The 15,245-nt window shown below is 41.8% G+C and overlaps 3 protein-coding genes across 6 annotated transcripts in view; all 3 read left to right on the forward strand.

Annotated features, from left to right (window-relative positions):
- Window positions 1-114: 114 nt before the first annotated feature.
- Window positions 115-2,750, forward strand: LOC125767652 (sialin-like). Its single transcript, XM_049434452.1, has 5 exons — window positions 115-1,051; window positions 1,114-1,288; window positions 1,350-1,469; window positions 1,532-2,078; window positions 2,146-2,750. Exons 1-5 carry the CDS (start codon window positions 1,023-1,025, stop codon window positions 2,736-2,738), a joined length of 1,464 nt encoding a protein of 487 aa, XP_049290409.1. The 5' UTR covers window positions 115-1,022; the 3' UTR covers window positions 2,739-2,750.
- An 850-nt stretch (window positions 2,751-3,600) lies between these two features.
- LOC125767658 (eukaryotic translation initiation factor 3 subunit A-like) lies at window positions 3,601-6,400 on the forward strand. The gene is made up of 5 exons (XM_049434460.1): window positions 3,601-3,747; window positions 3,859-4,111; window positions 4,177-4,274; window positions 4,333-4,458; window positions 4,524-6,400. The coding sequence occupies exons 1-5, from the start codon at window positions 3,631-3,633 to the stop codon at window positions 5,268-5,270; spliced, it is 1,341 nt and encodes a 446-aa protein (XP_049290417.1). The 5' UTR covers window positions 3,601-3,630; the 3' UTR covers window positions 5,271-6,400.
- A 925-nt stretch (window positions 6,401-7,325) lies between these two features.
- The window catches only part of LOC125767609 (nuclear pore complex protein Nup214), an 83,494-nt gene continuing 75,574 nt past the window's right edge, over window positions 7,326-15,245 (forward strand). The window contains exons 1-2 of one of the 4 annotated variants that reach the window (XM_049434382.1): window positions 7,326-7,454; window positions 8,914-9,327. The gene's annotated coding sequence lies outside the window, so the exon portion shown is untranslated. Of the gene's footprint in view, window positions 7,981-8,913; window positions 9,328-15,245 lie in introns of all 4 variants that reach the window. The other 3 variants (XM_049434381.1, XM_049434383.1, XM_049434384.1) reach the window with 3 other exon arrangements.

Consider the following 15,245-nt stretch of genomic DNA (forward strand, 5'->3'; position numbering starts at 1 on the left):
TGCACAACTGGAAGTATCCGCGTTGATTCGTTGCTTTCATCTAATGAACTCCAGTGGACGCACCTTCTGTCGGAGTTTTTTTATTGCGTTGCACGGTGGCACCGATCTGTAACGAGCAAGATTTGGGAGATGGATTAACTAATCATGCCCATAAATGGTTCATTTGATTAACGAACTAGCTCGAAATAGTATCCAATGTTCTTCGCAAACTCACAATTTTCCTCGACACATTAATGAAGTCGTTGAGGTGACACGTTTTCCGGTCGCTTACAGGCTTGCCGCATGTTAATAAGGAAAAACTCGTCACCGCGAGCAGTAAGCTGTTAACATGCGCTTCGGTCCGGTTTCGTCTTTACTACGTTTTGCGTAATCGCGTTTCATCGTCCTGAGAAGAGATATCAGTTACGTTTCATCTCTCCTCTACGTCACGTCGCTTACATTCTGCAGGTTATGCAGAAAACTGCATCAATTAGTCGTCTTCTATTGCTGATAATCGTTATCAAGAAAGTGTAGATAAGGTTTTTTTTGTTACGGTTCTCTTATATACTTCAAGAATTTCGATTACTCTTATTAACCCTTGATAATAGAAATCCACCTAAAAAATATCACATTGGGAATCAATGCACTCCATTTCGATCGCTGCGATCGACAATAGCGATCAAAACACAATCGTGTTTTACCTGATGCTTTCGCACATGCAAGTATATTATGATAACAGCTACTCAATATGCACATTATCAGCACGAGCCTTTCTCACACACGCCACATTCTTCCAAGTAATGGTTCAAGATGTGCCACACGTCTATGCAATGTCATCGTTCATGTTGGGTTTGGGGGAAGGTTAAGTAGCTGATTGTACACGCTAATATCTATTTACAAACAATCTACCCATCTCGCTGACCATTCGGTTCGGGTTTGTCTGAGTTTCACGACGCTTCATTACGTACTGGTCCACCGGACAGTACGCATCTTCGCTGGTAAGTATATTCGCTTTCTGTGGAATTTCTCAACCAAAATCACAAATGGATGCTACCGAAAGTAGCAAATTAAGGTAGATTACATGCAAATGGGTAAAGATATACGATTCTTCTAATCATTACCCTATAAACACAGTGATGGCATCGATGCTCCCATGTGGATGTTCTGGAGACGGCGCCGATATGTGCTGGTGTTTTTGGCATTTTTTGGATTTTTTAACGTGTACTCGTTGCGTGTTAATCTGAGTGTTGCGATTGTGGCCATGACAGAGAATCGCACCGTACAGTACCCCAACGGAACAGTCAGCTATGTGCGTAGATCTTGAGAAAGAATCTGCACCGTGTGCTTAAGATCAACTCATTTCATTCTAGGAACAAGAATTCGCTTGGGACTCCACCACAAAAGGATACATTCTGAGTTCCTTCTTCTATGGGTACATCTTTACGCAACTTATTGGTGGCTACATCTCCAACGCACTCGGTGGAAACTATGTACGATACATTCCTCAGTGTCCTGGGAATATAAAATAGGATCTCAACCCCCTCTTCCACAGGTTTTTGGTGTTGGCGTTGGTGTCACAGCGCTGTTGACACTCTTGACACCACTCGCAGCTCACGGTGGCTTTGGATGGCTCATCGCGGTACGTGCAACTGAGGGTTTCTTCGAGGGTGTAACCTTCCCGTGCATCCACGCCATCTGGTCTAATTGGGCACCACCGAGCGAACGATCGCGAATGGCTACGATCGCTTTTTCCGGTGTGTTTACCGGTACCGTAGCGTCGATGCTGCTGAGCGGTGTACTCGCGGACACACTCGGTTGGGAGTGGGTATTCTACATTCTCGGTGCCTTCGGATGTTTCTGGTTTGTGGCGTGGATGGTGATCGTGAAGAAGTCCCCCGAAACAGATCCCTACATCACCACCAAAGAGAAAGAGTTCATACTTGCCACGCTGCAACGTTCAGCTGCACCAGTCGAGAAGGTTCAACATCCCTGGCGTGGCATCCTAACGTCCAAAGCCGTCTGGGCGCTAATTGTGTCGAGTTTCTCGGAAAATTGGGGATTCTATACGCTCCTTACACAACTGCCCACATTCCTGAGAGGTGAACCTAAATCGGTAGATTGTTTGTTCTTCTGTCCCCTGCCTAACGGCCCCCTTTTTTCACACAGATACGATGCACTTTGAGCTGCAAGCGGCCGGATTCCTTTCGGCCCTGCCATACCTCGTGATGGGTTTACTGCTTAGCGTCGCCGGATATCTGGCTGATCTTTGCCAGATCCGGCGCTGGCTCACGACAACACAGGTACGCCGGTACTTCAACTGTGGTGCCTTTCTGGCCCAAACCGTCTTTATGCTCGTGGGTGCCTTCATCCTGCGGCCCGGTCCCACCCTCACCTGCATCACGATCGCCGTCGGTTGTGGTGCTTTCGCCTGGTGCGGATTCGCCGTCAACCATCTCGACCTCTCGCCGAAAAGTGCCGGCGTGCTGATGGGTATTTCCAACACCTTCTCCACCATTGCCGGCATTCTCACGCCCATCGTGTCCGGGCAGCTGACGGCAAGTGGGAGCGAGAACGAGTGGCGTACAGTATTCTACATTGCCGCCGGGATCTATCTGATCGGTTGCGTCACCTATTGGTTCGGGGTATCCGGCGAACTGCAACCGTGGTCGATTGAAGCACGGGAAAAAGAACGTAACCAGCGCAAGGATGGTGGGAGCGGGTATGTAAACGAAGGACTGCAGCTGGATCAGAAGCCCTAAGAAGTGTGGAGGTGTCATAGAGGGGATGGAGGGGGAGGTGGGGAGTAGAAATGGTAGTGAAATGTAATTTAAACGCTCATTGCTCGAGGGCACGAAATGATAGGGATAATTTTAGAATCGCTTTATCTACACAAGCTGGTCTTGAGAAATGTCAAATGGATTTGGTCATAGGCGAACACACAAAAGTCAAAACATAAACTACTACCAAGCTTAACAGCTTGATCACGTTCGAACAAAAATGTATACATCACGAGGACAAAACACTCGCCTATTTTTCTGAAAGAAACCGTACAAGGTTATGCACCTCATAATTATGCTATAAAAATATACATAAAAGGTAAATTACGCGTCTAATAACTCCTGCCCAGGCTGAGCTGTACACATTTCCCATTTCCGTAAGCTCCCGACAAGCGTCATTTGTATCTTCCGGTCATCCGGTCTGACGAAAGCTAATCATACTAACCGTACGCGCCAACCTGGTCCGTCCTGGATGGATGACACAACCGTACCATTAGTCGCGTAAAATTACATCGGAACTAACCATCATCAGCTTACCATCGTTACGCGCTTATCGCTCCTAATCGATGCTTCTTCTTTTGCACCGCGGGTTGAGAATTGAAAAAAATTTTAGTTATAATATTAATAACTACGCTAAAGCTTACCATTAATTATCGACCATGTTTTCTGTTTTGAAATCGACTTAACGTTTCTCTGTGGACGCACTTTCCTGCAAATGATGCGCGTACGAAACGGAAGGGATAAATTTATGTTTTATGTTAATGTTTTAATAAAACACGCACGCGGGAAAGCAATTTTCACTAAGTAGGCGTAACATCAACTGTCACCTGGTAAATCTGTCAATCTGCGGTTAAGCTTAACGAGGTCTGTTGATATGGACAACGCCGAACAAGAAATCGATACCAAGCAGGAGGAATTGAGGCGCAAAAAGCAAGAAAAGCTGCTTGCGAAAAAAGCCGCCGCACGAGAGACACAAAATCAACTGTACCGGGTAAGTGATATTTGGAAGGTGCTGGACCAGTTTATCAATCAACGCTGGCCATCATCCGTTCATCTTTGAGTGCCAGGTAGTAACTAAAATTAATTATGTAATTAACAACAGGACCACCTTCAACGGGAGCGAGAGTTTTCGGACCAAACGGAAAAGACATTCTTCGCCGGGTGGGAAACACTCTGCGCGCAGGTACGCTCCGACCAGCTGGCAGAAGAGCTTCGGCAGCAGCAACAATGTTTCGGAACCGTTTTCGATCGTAAAAACGAAATCATCCAACGATTGATTGGTGTGCGGGATGAGATTCAAGAAATACATACGAAATGTTTGACCCGATTGGGGAACGTCATCGATTACTATATCCGTGAGTTTTAAATATTATTCCCAGCTGAAGATGAATGAAGTCTTGTACTTGTCCATATTTTGCAGGGCTTAAGGATTACCTCACTGCAACAATGCTACAGCGCTATGAAACCGAAAGTCAACAGCTTCTCAAAGAGTTCCGTGAAGAAGTCGATAGTAAAGAGGTACTTTTGATCCAAAACATTGGTCTCTAGTAAATATTATCTTTTTCCTTAATTTTAGAGCTTTAGTAACTCCCAATTGGAGATGTTGGATGCTTCACTGGCGGAACTGTTGTCCAAAATGAAGGACGATCAATTGGCAGACAGTGAATGGCTGCTTGAAAGCAACAACCAGAACATAAGTGCGGTAAAGAAAACCTTTTCATCCCGGAAAATCTCACTTCCCCTAACTGATGGTTGCGTTTCTTGCAGCAAGTGGAAAAATGTGAAATTATTCGCGATAAAAAATACACCGAAATGAGTGCCCTCTATCGGCGGCTGCGTGCAACACTCGATGACTACTTCGAAACCGTATTGTATCCGGAGCGGAAACAATCGTACAATCGGCTTGTCTACTACACCGAGCTTGAACAGGAAGCTATCGAGCAACGCCGCTGTCAGGTGGCCGTACTGCAGCTGAAGAAAACGCAACTCGATCACAGCCTTACGCTTGCGGAAATTGGTGGAAGACGGAAACTGCGTACGCGCCACAACTATCGTCGATTACTCGAGATGAAGGTGCAACTGCTGAAGGAGCAGCAGAAAGAACTCGACGTTGAACATGACCAGTGCATGAAATGGTGCTGTTCTTTCACGCATCATCTAAAGAACGTGCTTACGGAACATCTGTCCTGGGGTGAAAGAATTGCTAAACTTGGTCTTATCTGCACACAGTACGAAAATGAACAAGATCAGAAATATGCCACCAAATGGTTCGTCCAGCAGGACGAAGATGAGTCAAATGAACTTGGCGATATTTTCGGTACTTTAACCAACAAAATTAATCGTGTAGAAGCAATCAATATAATTCGACGTGAAGAAAAGGTCCGTTTGAAGCAAGAAAATAATGATTTAAAAACTAAATTCAAGACTTACTGTGCATTGCACAAAACGACCAATCAGGAAAAGTTATTCTTGTGCGGCCAAGAAATAGTAGTCCCGGAAGTCAGCCGCAAATAAACCACAAAAGGTGCGTTTTTTTAAATGTTTTTATCTTTATTTTCATTTAGCTTTTAAGGCGTGATAGCTTTTAACTTCGAAAGGTTTTTGTCGTTGTAGTGTCTGTACTTAATCACAACATCCTAACCATTAGATTGGGTAACGCGCCTCACGCCATCTGACCAGATCTGCCGGATTTATCGCAACATAAGTCCATCATTTCCCGCAACTCATCAACCTTTAATGTAGCTGAACCGCTTTTGGTCACATTCTTTTCCTTAAAACCCCCATTATCTGTATGGCACACTTTGGGTCTCACATCACATCATTTACTGCCCTGGGTTTGGGCACGCGTACCCCTACAGCTGGTCTGGTTGGCGTGACTATTTATTTTAAATTTCAACACGTTTAGTGCATTTTCTTGACTTTTTAGTTCGGTTTTTAGCAGACGCACGGTAGATGTCTGTTAAACGCGTCGCGTAACAAATGGCATCGTTTTGCGTGCGCATTTGTATGCAAATAGAGCACCTGGTAGGGTGGAATTTGACGTGCAGTTTATGTTTTTGGCGCTTCGTCGCAGCTTTTCTTCGGGAAGCATTCTACGGTGTAATGGATTACACGACGTAACACTAAAGGCAAAGTAGGTGTTTTAAAAGGATAAGATATCGTCGTGACATATTAAAAAGAACTTAATTGCAGTGATTTGATTTCATTCCGTGGGATAAATATTAGACTAATGTATTACTGTTACAGACGGTTTTTACGCTTTTAATTTGCAATATTTAAAAGTGCTTTATCCGACATTGGTAATCATATTTCTTTTTTGGGCTGTAATGTGTATTTTGTCCGGTGGTCTATAGCAATTGTTTCAAACGTCCTTAACTCTCTGATGCTGATGGATGCTGTATCTGAAGAGTCTGAGATTCGTTTGACTGAGACGATTCTCTTGATACCTACGAGGAAACTCACAATGCGTGCGAGAGCAATCACCGATTCAACAACTACTAGAGAGCGAGAGAGTGAGAGAACACAGATGAATTGGTAGACGTAACACTAATCGTACCAAATGGGAATCCAATGAATTTCATCAAACAAATATTGCACATTATAGTATTTACCGAGTATTAGCAGCATTACAATTATGAATTAAAAACATTGCAATTTAGATACATTTTTTCGTTTGATTTCGTTTTCAATGTAAAGAATAACCATTACGTATACATGAGTTTTTTTTATTTTTCTTGAAATGCTTCCTTCCCTCATTTTACTATGTGACAAGATTTCTATTTGCCTTCAATTTAATTCAGTTAATGATAAATTGTTTAATTACTCTTTTATTTAAAAAATAATTGAATAAAAATAACAACTAAACGACACTTATTTAAATCCGAAGTGATTATGATTCGTATGAAATAAATACAAATGGCTTATATTAGCTTATGAAAAATTGATAATAGGAAAAAACTAATTATTCAAGTAATTAAGACAACTACTAGTTACTCAAACCTTCTTTACAATCGGTAAGTTCACGAGACTATTGATGAGTTCACGTTTCATGTAAAATGTTCGCTCAGAGATAGACAACAAACTCAAAAGAGAATGCAAACATTCGTACAGCTCTCACGCAGCCTCTTTCAATCGTCAATCGATTCTCATCCCCTGTTTCCCTAGCAACGCTCGCTTCCGAGAGCACATTGGGTAAAGGCTACCACACAAATACACCACAATTAGAATGAATTAGAACGATTGCTCATACAAATTCAAATTCTTCCATTTATATGTAAGTTAATAATTGCGAAAACTTTCGTTTCTTTTAACAAAACTTACTAGAAATTTTGGAGACAATTTTGTATAAAGCATATTAAAAACATATTTATTTATGTGTGCAATGTTCCACTATTCGCTACACAACACCCAGAAATAAAAAAAAATATGCTAAACAATGTTTGAAAATTAAAGAGCAAACGAGATAATCGGGAGTTTCTTGAAAAACCTGTACAAAAAACCCTCTCTTCTTGCCCACTGTGCGGGTGAGAAAACCGCATCAACCCCGCAGGTCGCGAACTACGCGAGACACACGCAAGCAGCAACAAACGGCTCCAGTTCGTTTCTTTCGTTCCGTGCGAGCGGTTCATCAGTGTGTTCCGCGGGTTTTTTCCGTGTCTATTCCCGTGTCTGTACTACACGTGCGGTGTGTTTTTGGCGGTAAGCAACAAGGGGGAAAAAACGACTGTAAAAATACTGACCCCGGTTCGATGCTGGTAACCGGTTCGAGACGGTTTGCATACGCTGCGTATGCCGCGCACACGGTGAAAGAAAACGCACACATCGATGCGTTATGTGCCCGGTACGGAGATTGAAGGAATTGGTGATAACTTACAAGTGAACGAAAGTGAAGACCCTTCTGGATGGAGATAGAAAATAGTGTTGAAAATCATGATCTCCCTGGAAATGGATGTTATTAGAATTGAACGACCCGATTTGTAGAACCTTTCGCAATCGAGGATAACCTTTGCAGCTAGCATTGACCATACCGAATGCCCTTCAACTGGTACAATTAGAATAGGTGTCATTGAAGCGATTGTTTAGAAAAATTAACCTGTAAGAGAAAGTGCTGACTCGCTGGTTAATGCTACCAAGTTTAAAACAACCTCCAACAGGCTAGCACAAGAACCCAAACACATCGAAGGAGGAAAAAACAAAACAGTACAAATCCGCAACGAAAGCAACAGTAAGTTTATCCATCAAACTGCATCGCTCTCGTCGTCAAGTTCGGGGAAGGTTGGGTTCCCTATTCCGACGCCTCAAGTGCAACCTTTGCCAAGCGTCTGTGTTGTTTGGTCGGTCGCAACCCGCAACTCGCGTTCACTTGTCTTTCGGGTATCAGCAACTCTTGTTCGAAGAGGTTCGGTGGTTCAAGTCCACTTGGACTTCACCCCTTTTTTCTTCGTACCACTTTTTTGCTGACCACGCAACACAGCCGCAACAGCGTTTTAGTTTTTATTATTTGCTTGATTTTTGGGCTTCTTCGCCACCGCACAACGCGTGAAACGCGTGTGAAGTTGGAAGGGAAAACATGTGAGCATGTGAATGTGTGTGCTGGGTGTATGTGTGCGCGTTTGTCTGTATGCCGTTGTGATCGTTGTGCAAGTGCAAGAAGCCTACTGTTTACTGTCTTGTTAAGATAACCTCCAACATCCCGGAATCCGTTCGTCGCCCGTTACCTTGGAGACGGTTCAAGTCTTTCGTTTCTCGCTCGCCAAAGGTATCTCGAAACGCTTGTGGTACGCAGCAGCATCAATCGGTTGTTGATTGATTGATTCGTTTGTGTGTATGTGTATGTATATGTGTATATTTTGGTGGAATAATTTAGAAGGAATCATTTTCTTCAATGTGCATTATAAAAGTGAAAACAAAAATTGTGCATTTCATGTTAATTACAAGCTTGCGAAAAGATCGCTAAACATCGTGCCTGCAGTGTACAATTTATAACAAACTTATCACTCGATTTCAAAATTGGTGCGATTTCTGATACTCCCTTTTCAAAAAAAAAGTAACAACGTAACAAATCAAGAGAATTGTGATTGCAAATTACCGTTACCATTACTATTGTGTTTCTTATTTCGTTTCATTTCTTTCCTCCCCAAAAACAATCCAATCCTAGATTGCAGTACTTTTCAACGCCCAGAAAGTGATACAGATCGCACAGACGACCGCCCGCGGCATGCCGCACCAGGTGGAAACTACATTAATGACGGATTGTTTGTAAATTTCGCTCGCTGAAGCAATAGTGCGACCTCTTCGGCTCAAAAACCCAAAACAAGAAAAGGAGTTACAGTACTAAGGGAACAGTGCCTTTGCCCTCTGCTGCTGCTGCTACCTAGCAAGTGGAAAAAAGTGTTGTGAAAAAGTGCTTCCACCCGTTCTGCGGCCACGCCACGAATTGTTTCAACGAGCGCGTTGCGTTGCGGGTGATTTGTTCCAAAATTGACATCCAACAGTACGCTCTGGCGTGCACTGGGCAGAACTTTTAGCGGGCTCGGCAAAAAGTGTACGCTCGAATTCCTTACACAAGAACGTAAGTTGTTGTTTTCTATTCATACCTACTAGGTTGTGGTTTCGGTGATGGGAACGTCGGATTTTTTCGTTGTATCATTGAAATTTTCAGTTGCCATAGTAACTGTAGTCGCCTTTCAGTGGGAGGGAAATTCTCTCTACAATTAGCACATTTTATCGACGCTACCTTTCAATCAGATGATAGGTACTCTACAATAAAAAAATGGTTCATGAATAAATATTTTCGCTCAATTTTAGTTCATACTTGCGGCTCAGCTTGAGCTAATTAATGACTTTTAAAAACTTATTAATTGTACGCTATCAAATTCTTAGTTCCTAGTTTTTTTTTTTGTCTTTTCCATTTTCAGGGGAAAAATCTGGCTTAGTTTATCATGTTTCTTTGCTATATTCAAGAAATGGTAAAACTGATTCCATTAATTTGTATGTTTTCTTCTAAATTTGATTTTATATTTTCTATCTACTAAAGTGCAAACAAATCACCATCCATTTTATTTATTCATTTTATCCACGTTTACGAAACCAACTCAAAAGTAACATTTTGGCAAGTCTCCAGCTTTGTCTTTGTAACTTTTTTTAAATTTCTTTTTTGGATTATATTTTTACCCTTAAAACAAAGGAACGAAATCAAAACCATAAAAACGAGCGAAGTAAACACATTGAAAAATACATCAGCTCAAAATAGTTTTGTCTCGCATCACAAAACGGATGCTGCCACCGGAACGTACTTCTTCCAATGCATTTTTAATCTTATTCCGCACAAAGCGAATCTATAATTGCATTCCTTCAACTTAAGATGCAATTTTTGCACTCACACTTGTCAGACAATAGTTCCTACAGAGCCGAAAAAAATACTTTTCCCCAAAAAGAACATCGAAAAAAGCCACATAATAAACGAATGTCCGGTAGAAGTATTGCGGCATTATATTCCTGCGAGCAAAAGCGCTGTATAAATGTATGAGATATGGCTTCGATTCCTTCTGCAAGTGGCGAACGCATTCGGGAAGACACACTGCTCCAGGGAAAAGCAGAAAAAAGCTGCCAAACCGGAGTTTGGACTTCTCGACTTTTCCTCACTGTACGTGTGCGAATCCAAACACACACGAACATAACCCGTGGATTGCTAAATTTATTCCACCGGTTGGAGCCGCGAAGCAACATGAACTAACTCGTTCATTTCGCGAAAGAGAATAAGCAACAAACTGCTCGAAACGGGCATCGAGCCCCAAAAGCTGTGCCGCAAAACTTCTCCCGAACGACTACTTTGCAAAACGGAAGGCAAAGAAGCATCGCACACTAGCAAACACACCGAACCAAAGGGTACAGCATAAATTCGTCCATACCACACACCGCCCTGGCAACGAGCCAAAAGGCCACACTGTGTGTATGTTCGGCTGGCTCTTCCCCACAGCATAAGGCGCTAGCATTAATAAGAGGCAAGCGGCAAGAAGAGAAAAAAAAGCATCCTAAGACTTCGAAAAACGAGATCCAGTTTTGCCTCTCCCTTTGGGGAGGATCTCGTCTCACACCCAGCCGAAGGGCTTCCCGATATCCAGTTTTTGATACTTTGCCAGTTTTCCATTCGCTGTTTTGCTGTTTTTTTTTTCTTTTTGTTTAAGCGACCCGGGAAGATCGTGCTGGGGAGGTAACAGAGCGGTTCCGTGCAACATGGCGATGCATGGACGATAACACATTCACCCGATTGCACTTTTGAATCTGCAATCGAATCGATACAACCTTTGCAAAACTCTGCCTGTTACCATCTAAAATTATACCTCTGGAACGTTCTTTTCCATTCTCATGATCGAGTTTAACTACCGGGAGTATAAACCGCTTGTCAGCTTAAAAGCTACACGGCTCTAATTGTCTTATCCTGTCCAAACAATAATTATGATAATTTTTGATCAATAAAAGCACCTCAAACGCAATTCCTAATTGATACACTTTGATATTTTTTTTATTTTAGAAATCGATAAAAACGTAATTAAGAAACAAATTAGAAATTTATTCTAACTAATTTTTTAATTGATTCCTTTCCTTTCTGGATGATGATGATGATAAGTCCCACCTCTTACCCGAACACAGTTTTTAGAAGCACGGAATTATCTTTACGATATTTTAAGTATTATTTAAGTATTCCGTTCATTAAATACACGAATGGACATATCTTACAGAACTTCTAAAACGTCATAGCAAAACGTTCAAACATTTGTGTGGGAACGATCGCACTTAAGAATGAATTTGTTTCAAATCCTTCTTTTCGCTTATCGAACTTACGAAATTCGTCCAGAATGTAGCGAACGAAAAGGTTCGACGCCGTCACCGTCGCATTCCTTGGTGGTCAGACTTTCTGGAAATTCTTTTCGCGTCCGCTTCGGCTCGTTTTGCGGTTCTCACGCAGAAACGTACCGGCGATCTTGCATCTTGCAGACCGGTTTTGTGCGGCTGCTAGTAAGATCCAACGATTCTGCTCCTTGGTGTTCGATGTTGATCGTACATAGCACATTTCCTATGTGTTTCCTTGAGCTCGTAAAAATCTCAGTATGAAAGAAGATAAAGGTGTAATATTTCGGCGTTGGATGCTACGAGTGTGAAGGAATCATACGAAACGAAGGCACATGATGATTGGGAAGCTGCCAAATCGGTCCACAAGATCCTACTCCGATCTCCTACTCCTTCTACTCTGAAAGTAGAATTCCAGCAGAAAATATTTCACAACTATTCGTAACATACGGATAAATTCAACAGCTAAATCTACAAATCTTAGGTGATATCTATATATATAAAATTCTCGTGTCGCGGTGTTAGTGTGCAAACTCCTCTTAAACGGCTGAAGCGATTTGTATGAAATTTTCGCTGAACGTTCGTTAGGTATGAGAATAGGTTTAGCGCTATAGTTCGTTTCGCTAGGTGGCCTCTGGCCAATATTATGAGTTCTTTTCTGTTTTTCCTACGGGAGTTATCAAGTAGGCATAGCCACTTTTCCAACACGAATAATGTTGAAAACTACTGAAAGTTCTAACGAATAAATCAATCAAAGTAGGTATACATGACGATTTATTTGTGCAATTTTATTCATTAAAGCATAAAGTGAGTGATAAATAAGTAAAAAGCAAGTGTGTGAATAATTAAAAAATGCTGTTTAGTGATTTGCGGCTCGGTGGTACATGTGGAATCGGTGGCTTCCACGGAAGGACCTGGTATTAAATCCCAATCGGCAAAGAAAGCCTGAAATGCCTTCTGAGTAGCATAAAAGAAGAAAAAGAGCCACAAAAGAACAAAAATTGCTTTGATCGGGAATATCATTTGGATTAAGAATGGCAATATCTATATATATAAAATTCTCGTGTCGCGGTGTTAGTGTGCAAACTCCTCTTAAACGGCTGAAGCGATTTGTATGAAATTTTCGCTGAACGTTCGTTAGGTATGAGAATAGGTTTAGCGCTATAGTTCGTTTCGCTAGGTGGCCTCTGGCCAATATTATGAGTTCTTTTCTGTTTTTCCTACGGGAGTTATCAAGTAGGCATAGCCACTTTTCCAACACGAATAATGTTGAAAACTACTGAAAGTTCTAACGAATAAATCAATCAAAGTAGGTATACATGACGATTTATTTGTGCAATTTTATTCATTAAAGCATAAAGTGAGTGATAAATAAGTAAAAAGCAAGTGTGTGAATAATTAAAAAATGCTGTTTAGTGATTTGCGGCTCGGTGGTACATGTGGAATCGGTGGCTTCCACGGAAGGACCTGGTATTAAATCCCAAATCGGCCTGAAATGCCTTCTGAAGTAGCATAAAAGAAGAAAAAGAGCCACAAAAGAACAAAAATTGCTTTGATCGGGAATATCATTTGGATTAAGAATGGCAATAATTTAAGAATTTTCAATTGATCAACGATATTCTCTAATCGCCACTCTAATAATACCACACGAATCAAGATTGAACGCTCAAAATGTTTGCTTTAATTACAAAACGCATGTTTAAGGGCAAAACTAGGTTTGCCGGGTAAGCTAGTAGTTGATATTTCCTTCTAAAAGCAAGGCTAATGAGCGATTGGAAACAGAAGCGGGTCAAGTATAGTGCCTATTTGGTGAAAGCCCCAAACGTCCGGATGCTTCCCGGAAGATGGACAGGAAAAACTACAACTTCACCTAACGAGCATACCAGATTGTGAAGCTTTTTATGCTACTTTAGAGTAGTAAAACGATGATGATACTCCCTCCGAAATAGTATCAAGCCTAGACCATCGTCTTAAGACAACAGCAGTAAAAAAAAGTACACAACACATACGCATAAGCTCATGTTTTTAAATAATCCAACTTTTGCATGAAGACTCTTGTAGAAGCGGCAATACCTGTGTTTGAGAAGCATTTATGACCGGTTGTACACCAGGCCGTACCGGACGGGTTTTTGGGTGATGAAAATGAAACAACGGTTGAGCATCTTCAGGATTGTGTCTCTTCGCTCCGGCTGTCCTCATTATCTTTTGCAGTAAAGTTTTGTTTTTACACTCCCTCTTATCCACGCTACAAAACCTGTCGCTCGAAAAACAGTTCAATGCCAGGCCGTTAAGCTCGAGTGAGTCAATGAAGGTGATGGCCCGTAAGCTTCACCGTACGCATGCGTGGAGTTCATTTGCATACCTCATGCTTTTTTATGTCTTTCATCCTATCGTGGCAATTTGCGCCTTGGGCTTCTTGAACGCTTCTACATATTTTCTCGTTCGGTACGCGAGACGAGCAGAACAGGTGAGCAGAGGGTCTTCAACAATCTTAAGCTTTATGACTTGTCGGCTATGATAGTCTGAAAGTTATCACCCAATCTTACCTTTGTCCGCTTTCTTTAGATTGTAGTTATTTTTTTGTTAAAAATTGTTTGCAACTGATTGAAACACACGCACAGCAATGGTCCCAACAAACGAGATCTTTTTTTTGTATTGTAATCAAAACTGTGCCACAAATGTTTTTTGGGCCACGGCATAGAAAATTAATTTGGTTTTATCTTCATTTTATTTTTACATTTTATTCTGCAATCTTTAATTCTTTTTAAATTTTATGCTATGACAGTAATTTAATTGTCTCTAAAAAAACAGTTCTTCACATCTCTATGTCTAACTCGGGCGCAGTGTTTTTTGGCATCCCAGCATCCCCCAAGCTAAAAACCGTTCAACATGGAAAAATAATAGAGCAGTTATCGTATTAACGGAATCGATCGCTTCCGCACGGTGGCAAAGATTCGGTGGCGTAACGACCAGAATTAATCGCCTTCGTTACCTCGCGGGCCGTGGATGTCGCACACTGTGTCCCGTCGCAACACCGGCTCGGTCTCCCAGTTCGCCAGTTCGCAGCAGGGGTTTGCAACTTTCTAAAACAACTATCAAACAACTATCAAAACGACGGACGAAACAATATCATCCGTTCCGTACATGGATGATCGCCACCTTTTCGCCACCGAAGCGGTGGCGTGTATTTTTTTGTTTTTTGTTTTCTTTCTCTGCAGCTCATTTTCCCTTTACTATTTTTCCCCTCACTCGATGGCAGTTTGCTAGTTTTTCCCCCAAAAACTGAAAATTACCATCAATGGTGTGCGTGTGTGTGTGTGTGTGTGTGTTTTTTTTCATCTCCTAATTTACTCCTTTCTTCACTTTCGCGCATTCGTCAGGGTTGTCTTGCGGCTTTTCTTCCGCTTGCATGTCACCCATTTTTTTAGTTGTAATTCAAACCTTTCCCTATACACACGCACTACATAAGTGCTATCCGGTGGTGTTTTAAGGTGCGAAATCTAATTTAATTACCATTTTATTCGATTCCTTTTACGCACCTTTAACGCTCGACAAACCCGTTGTTGGCCCTTTGCTAGTGGTTGGCTGCGTGGTGAGAACTTCGATCGAAGCTGTTCCGTCTCTCGCTTCCCTCCTCAC

Source organism: Anopheles funestus, chromosome 3RL, assembly GCF_943734845.2.
Source record: "Anopheles funestus chromosome 3RL, idAnoFuneDA-416_04, whole genome shotgun sequence".
Lineage (NCBI taxonomy): Eukaryota > Metazoa > Arthropoda > Insecta > Diptera > Culicidae > Anopheles > Anopheles funestus.

What these genes read in the sequence shown, in the direction of transcription:
- LOC125767652 (XM_049434452.1), top strand. Translation starts at nt 1,023, where the DNA reads ATGGATGCTACCGAAAGTAGCAAATTAAG. An exon ending in CCAACGGAACAGTCAGCTAT is followed by an intron (nt 1,289 to 1,349) that starts GTGCGTAGATCT and finishes ATTTCATTCTAG; the next exon opens with GAACAAGAATTCGCTTGGGA. An exon ending in ACTGCCCACATTCCTGAGAG is followed by an intron (nt 2,079 to 2,145) that starts GTGAACCTAAAT and finishes TTTTTCACACAG; the next exon opens with ATACGATGCACTTTGAGCTG.
- LOC125767658 (XM_049434460.1), top strand. Translation starts at nt 3,631, where the DNA reads ATGGACAACGCCGAACAAGAAATCGATACCAAGCAGGAGGAATTGAGG. An exon ending in AAGAAGTCGATAGTAAAGAG is followed by an intron (nt 4,275 to 4,332) that starts GTACTTTTGATC and finishes CCTTAATTTTAG; the next exon opens with AGCTTTAGTAACTCCCAATT. An exon ending in ACAACCAGAACATAAGTGCG is followed by an intron (nt 4,459 to 4,523) that starts GTAAAGAAAACC and finishes CGTTTCTTGCAG; the next exon opens with CAAGTGGAAAAATGTGAAAT.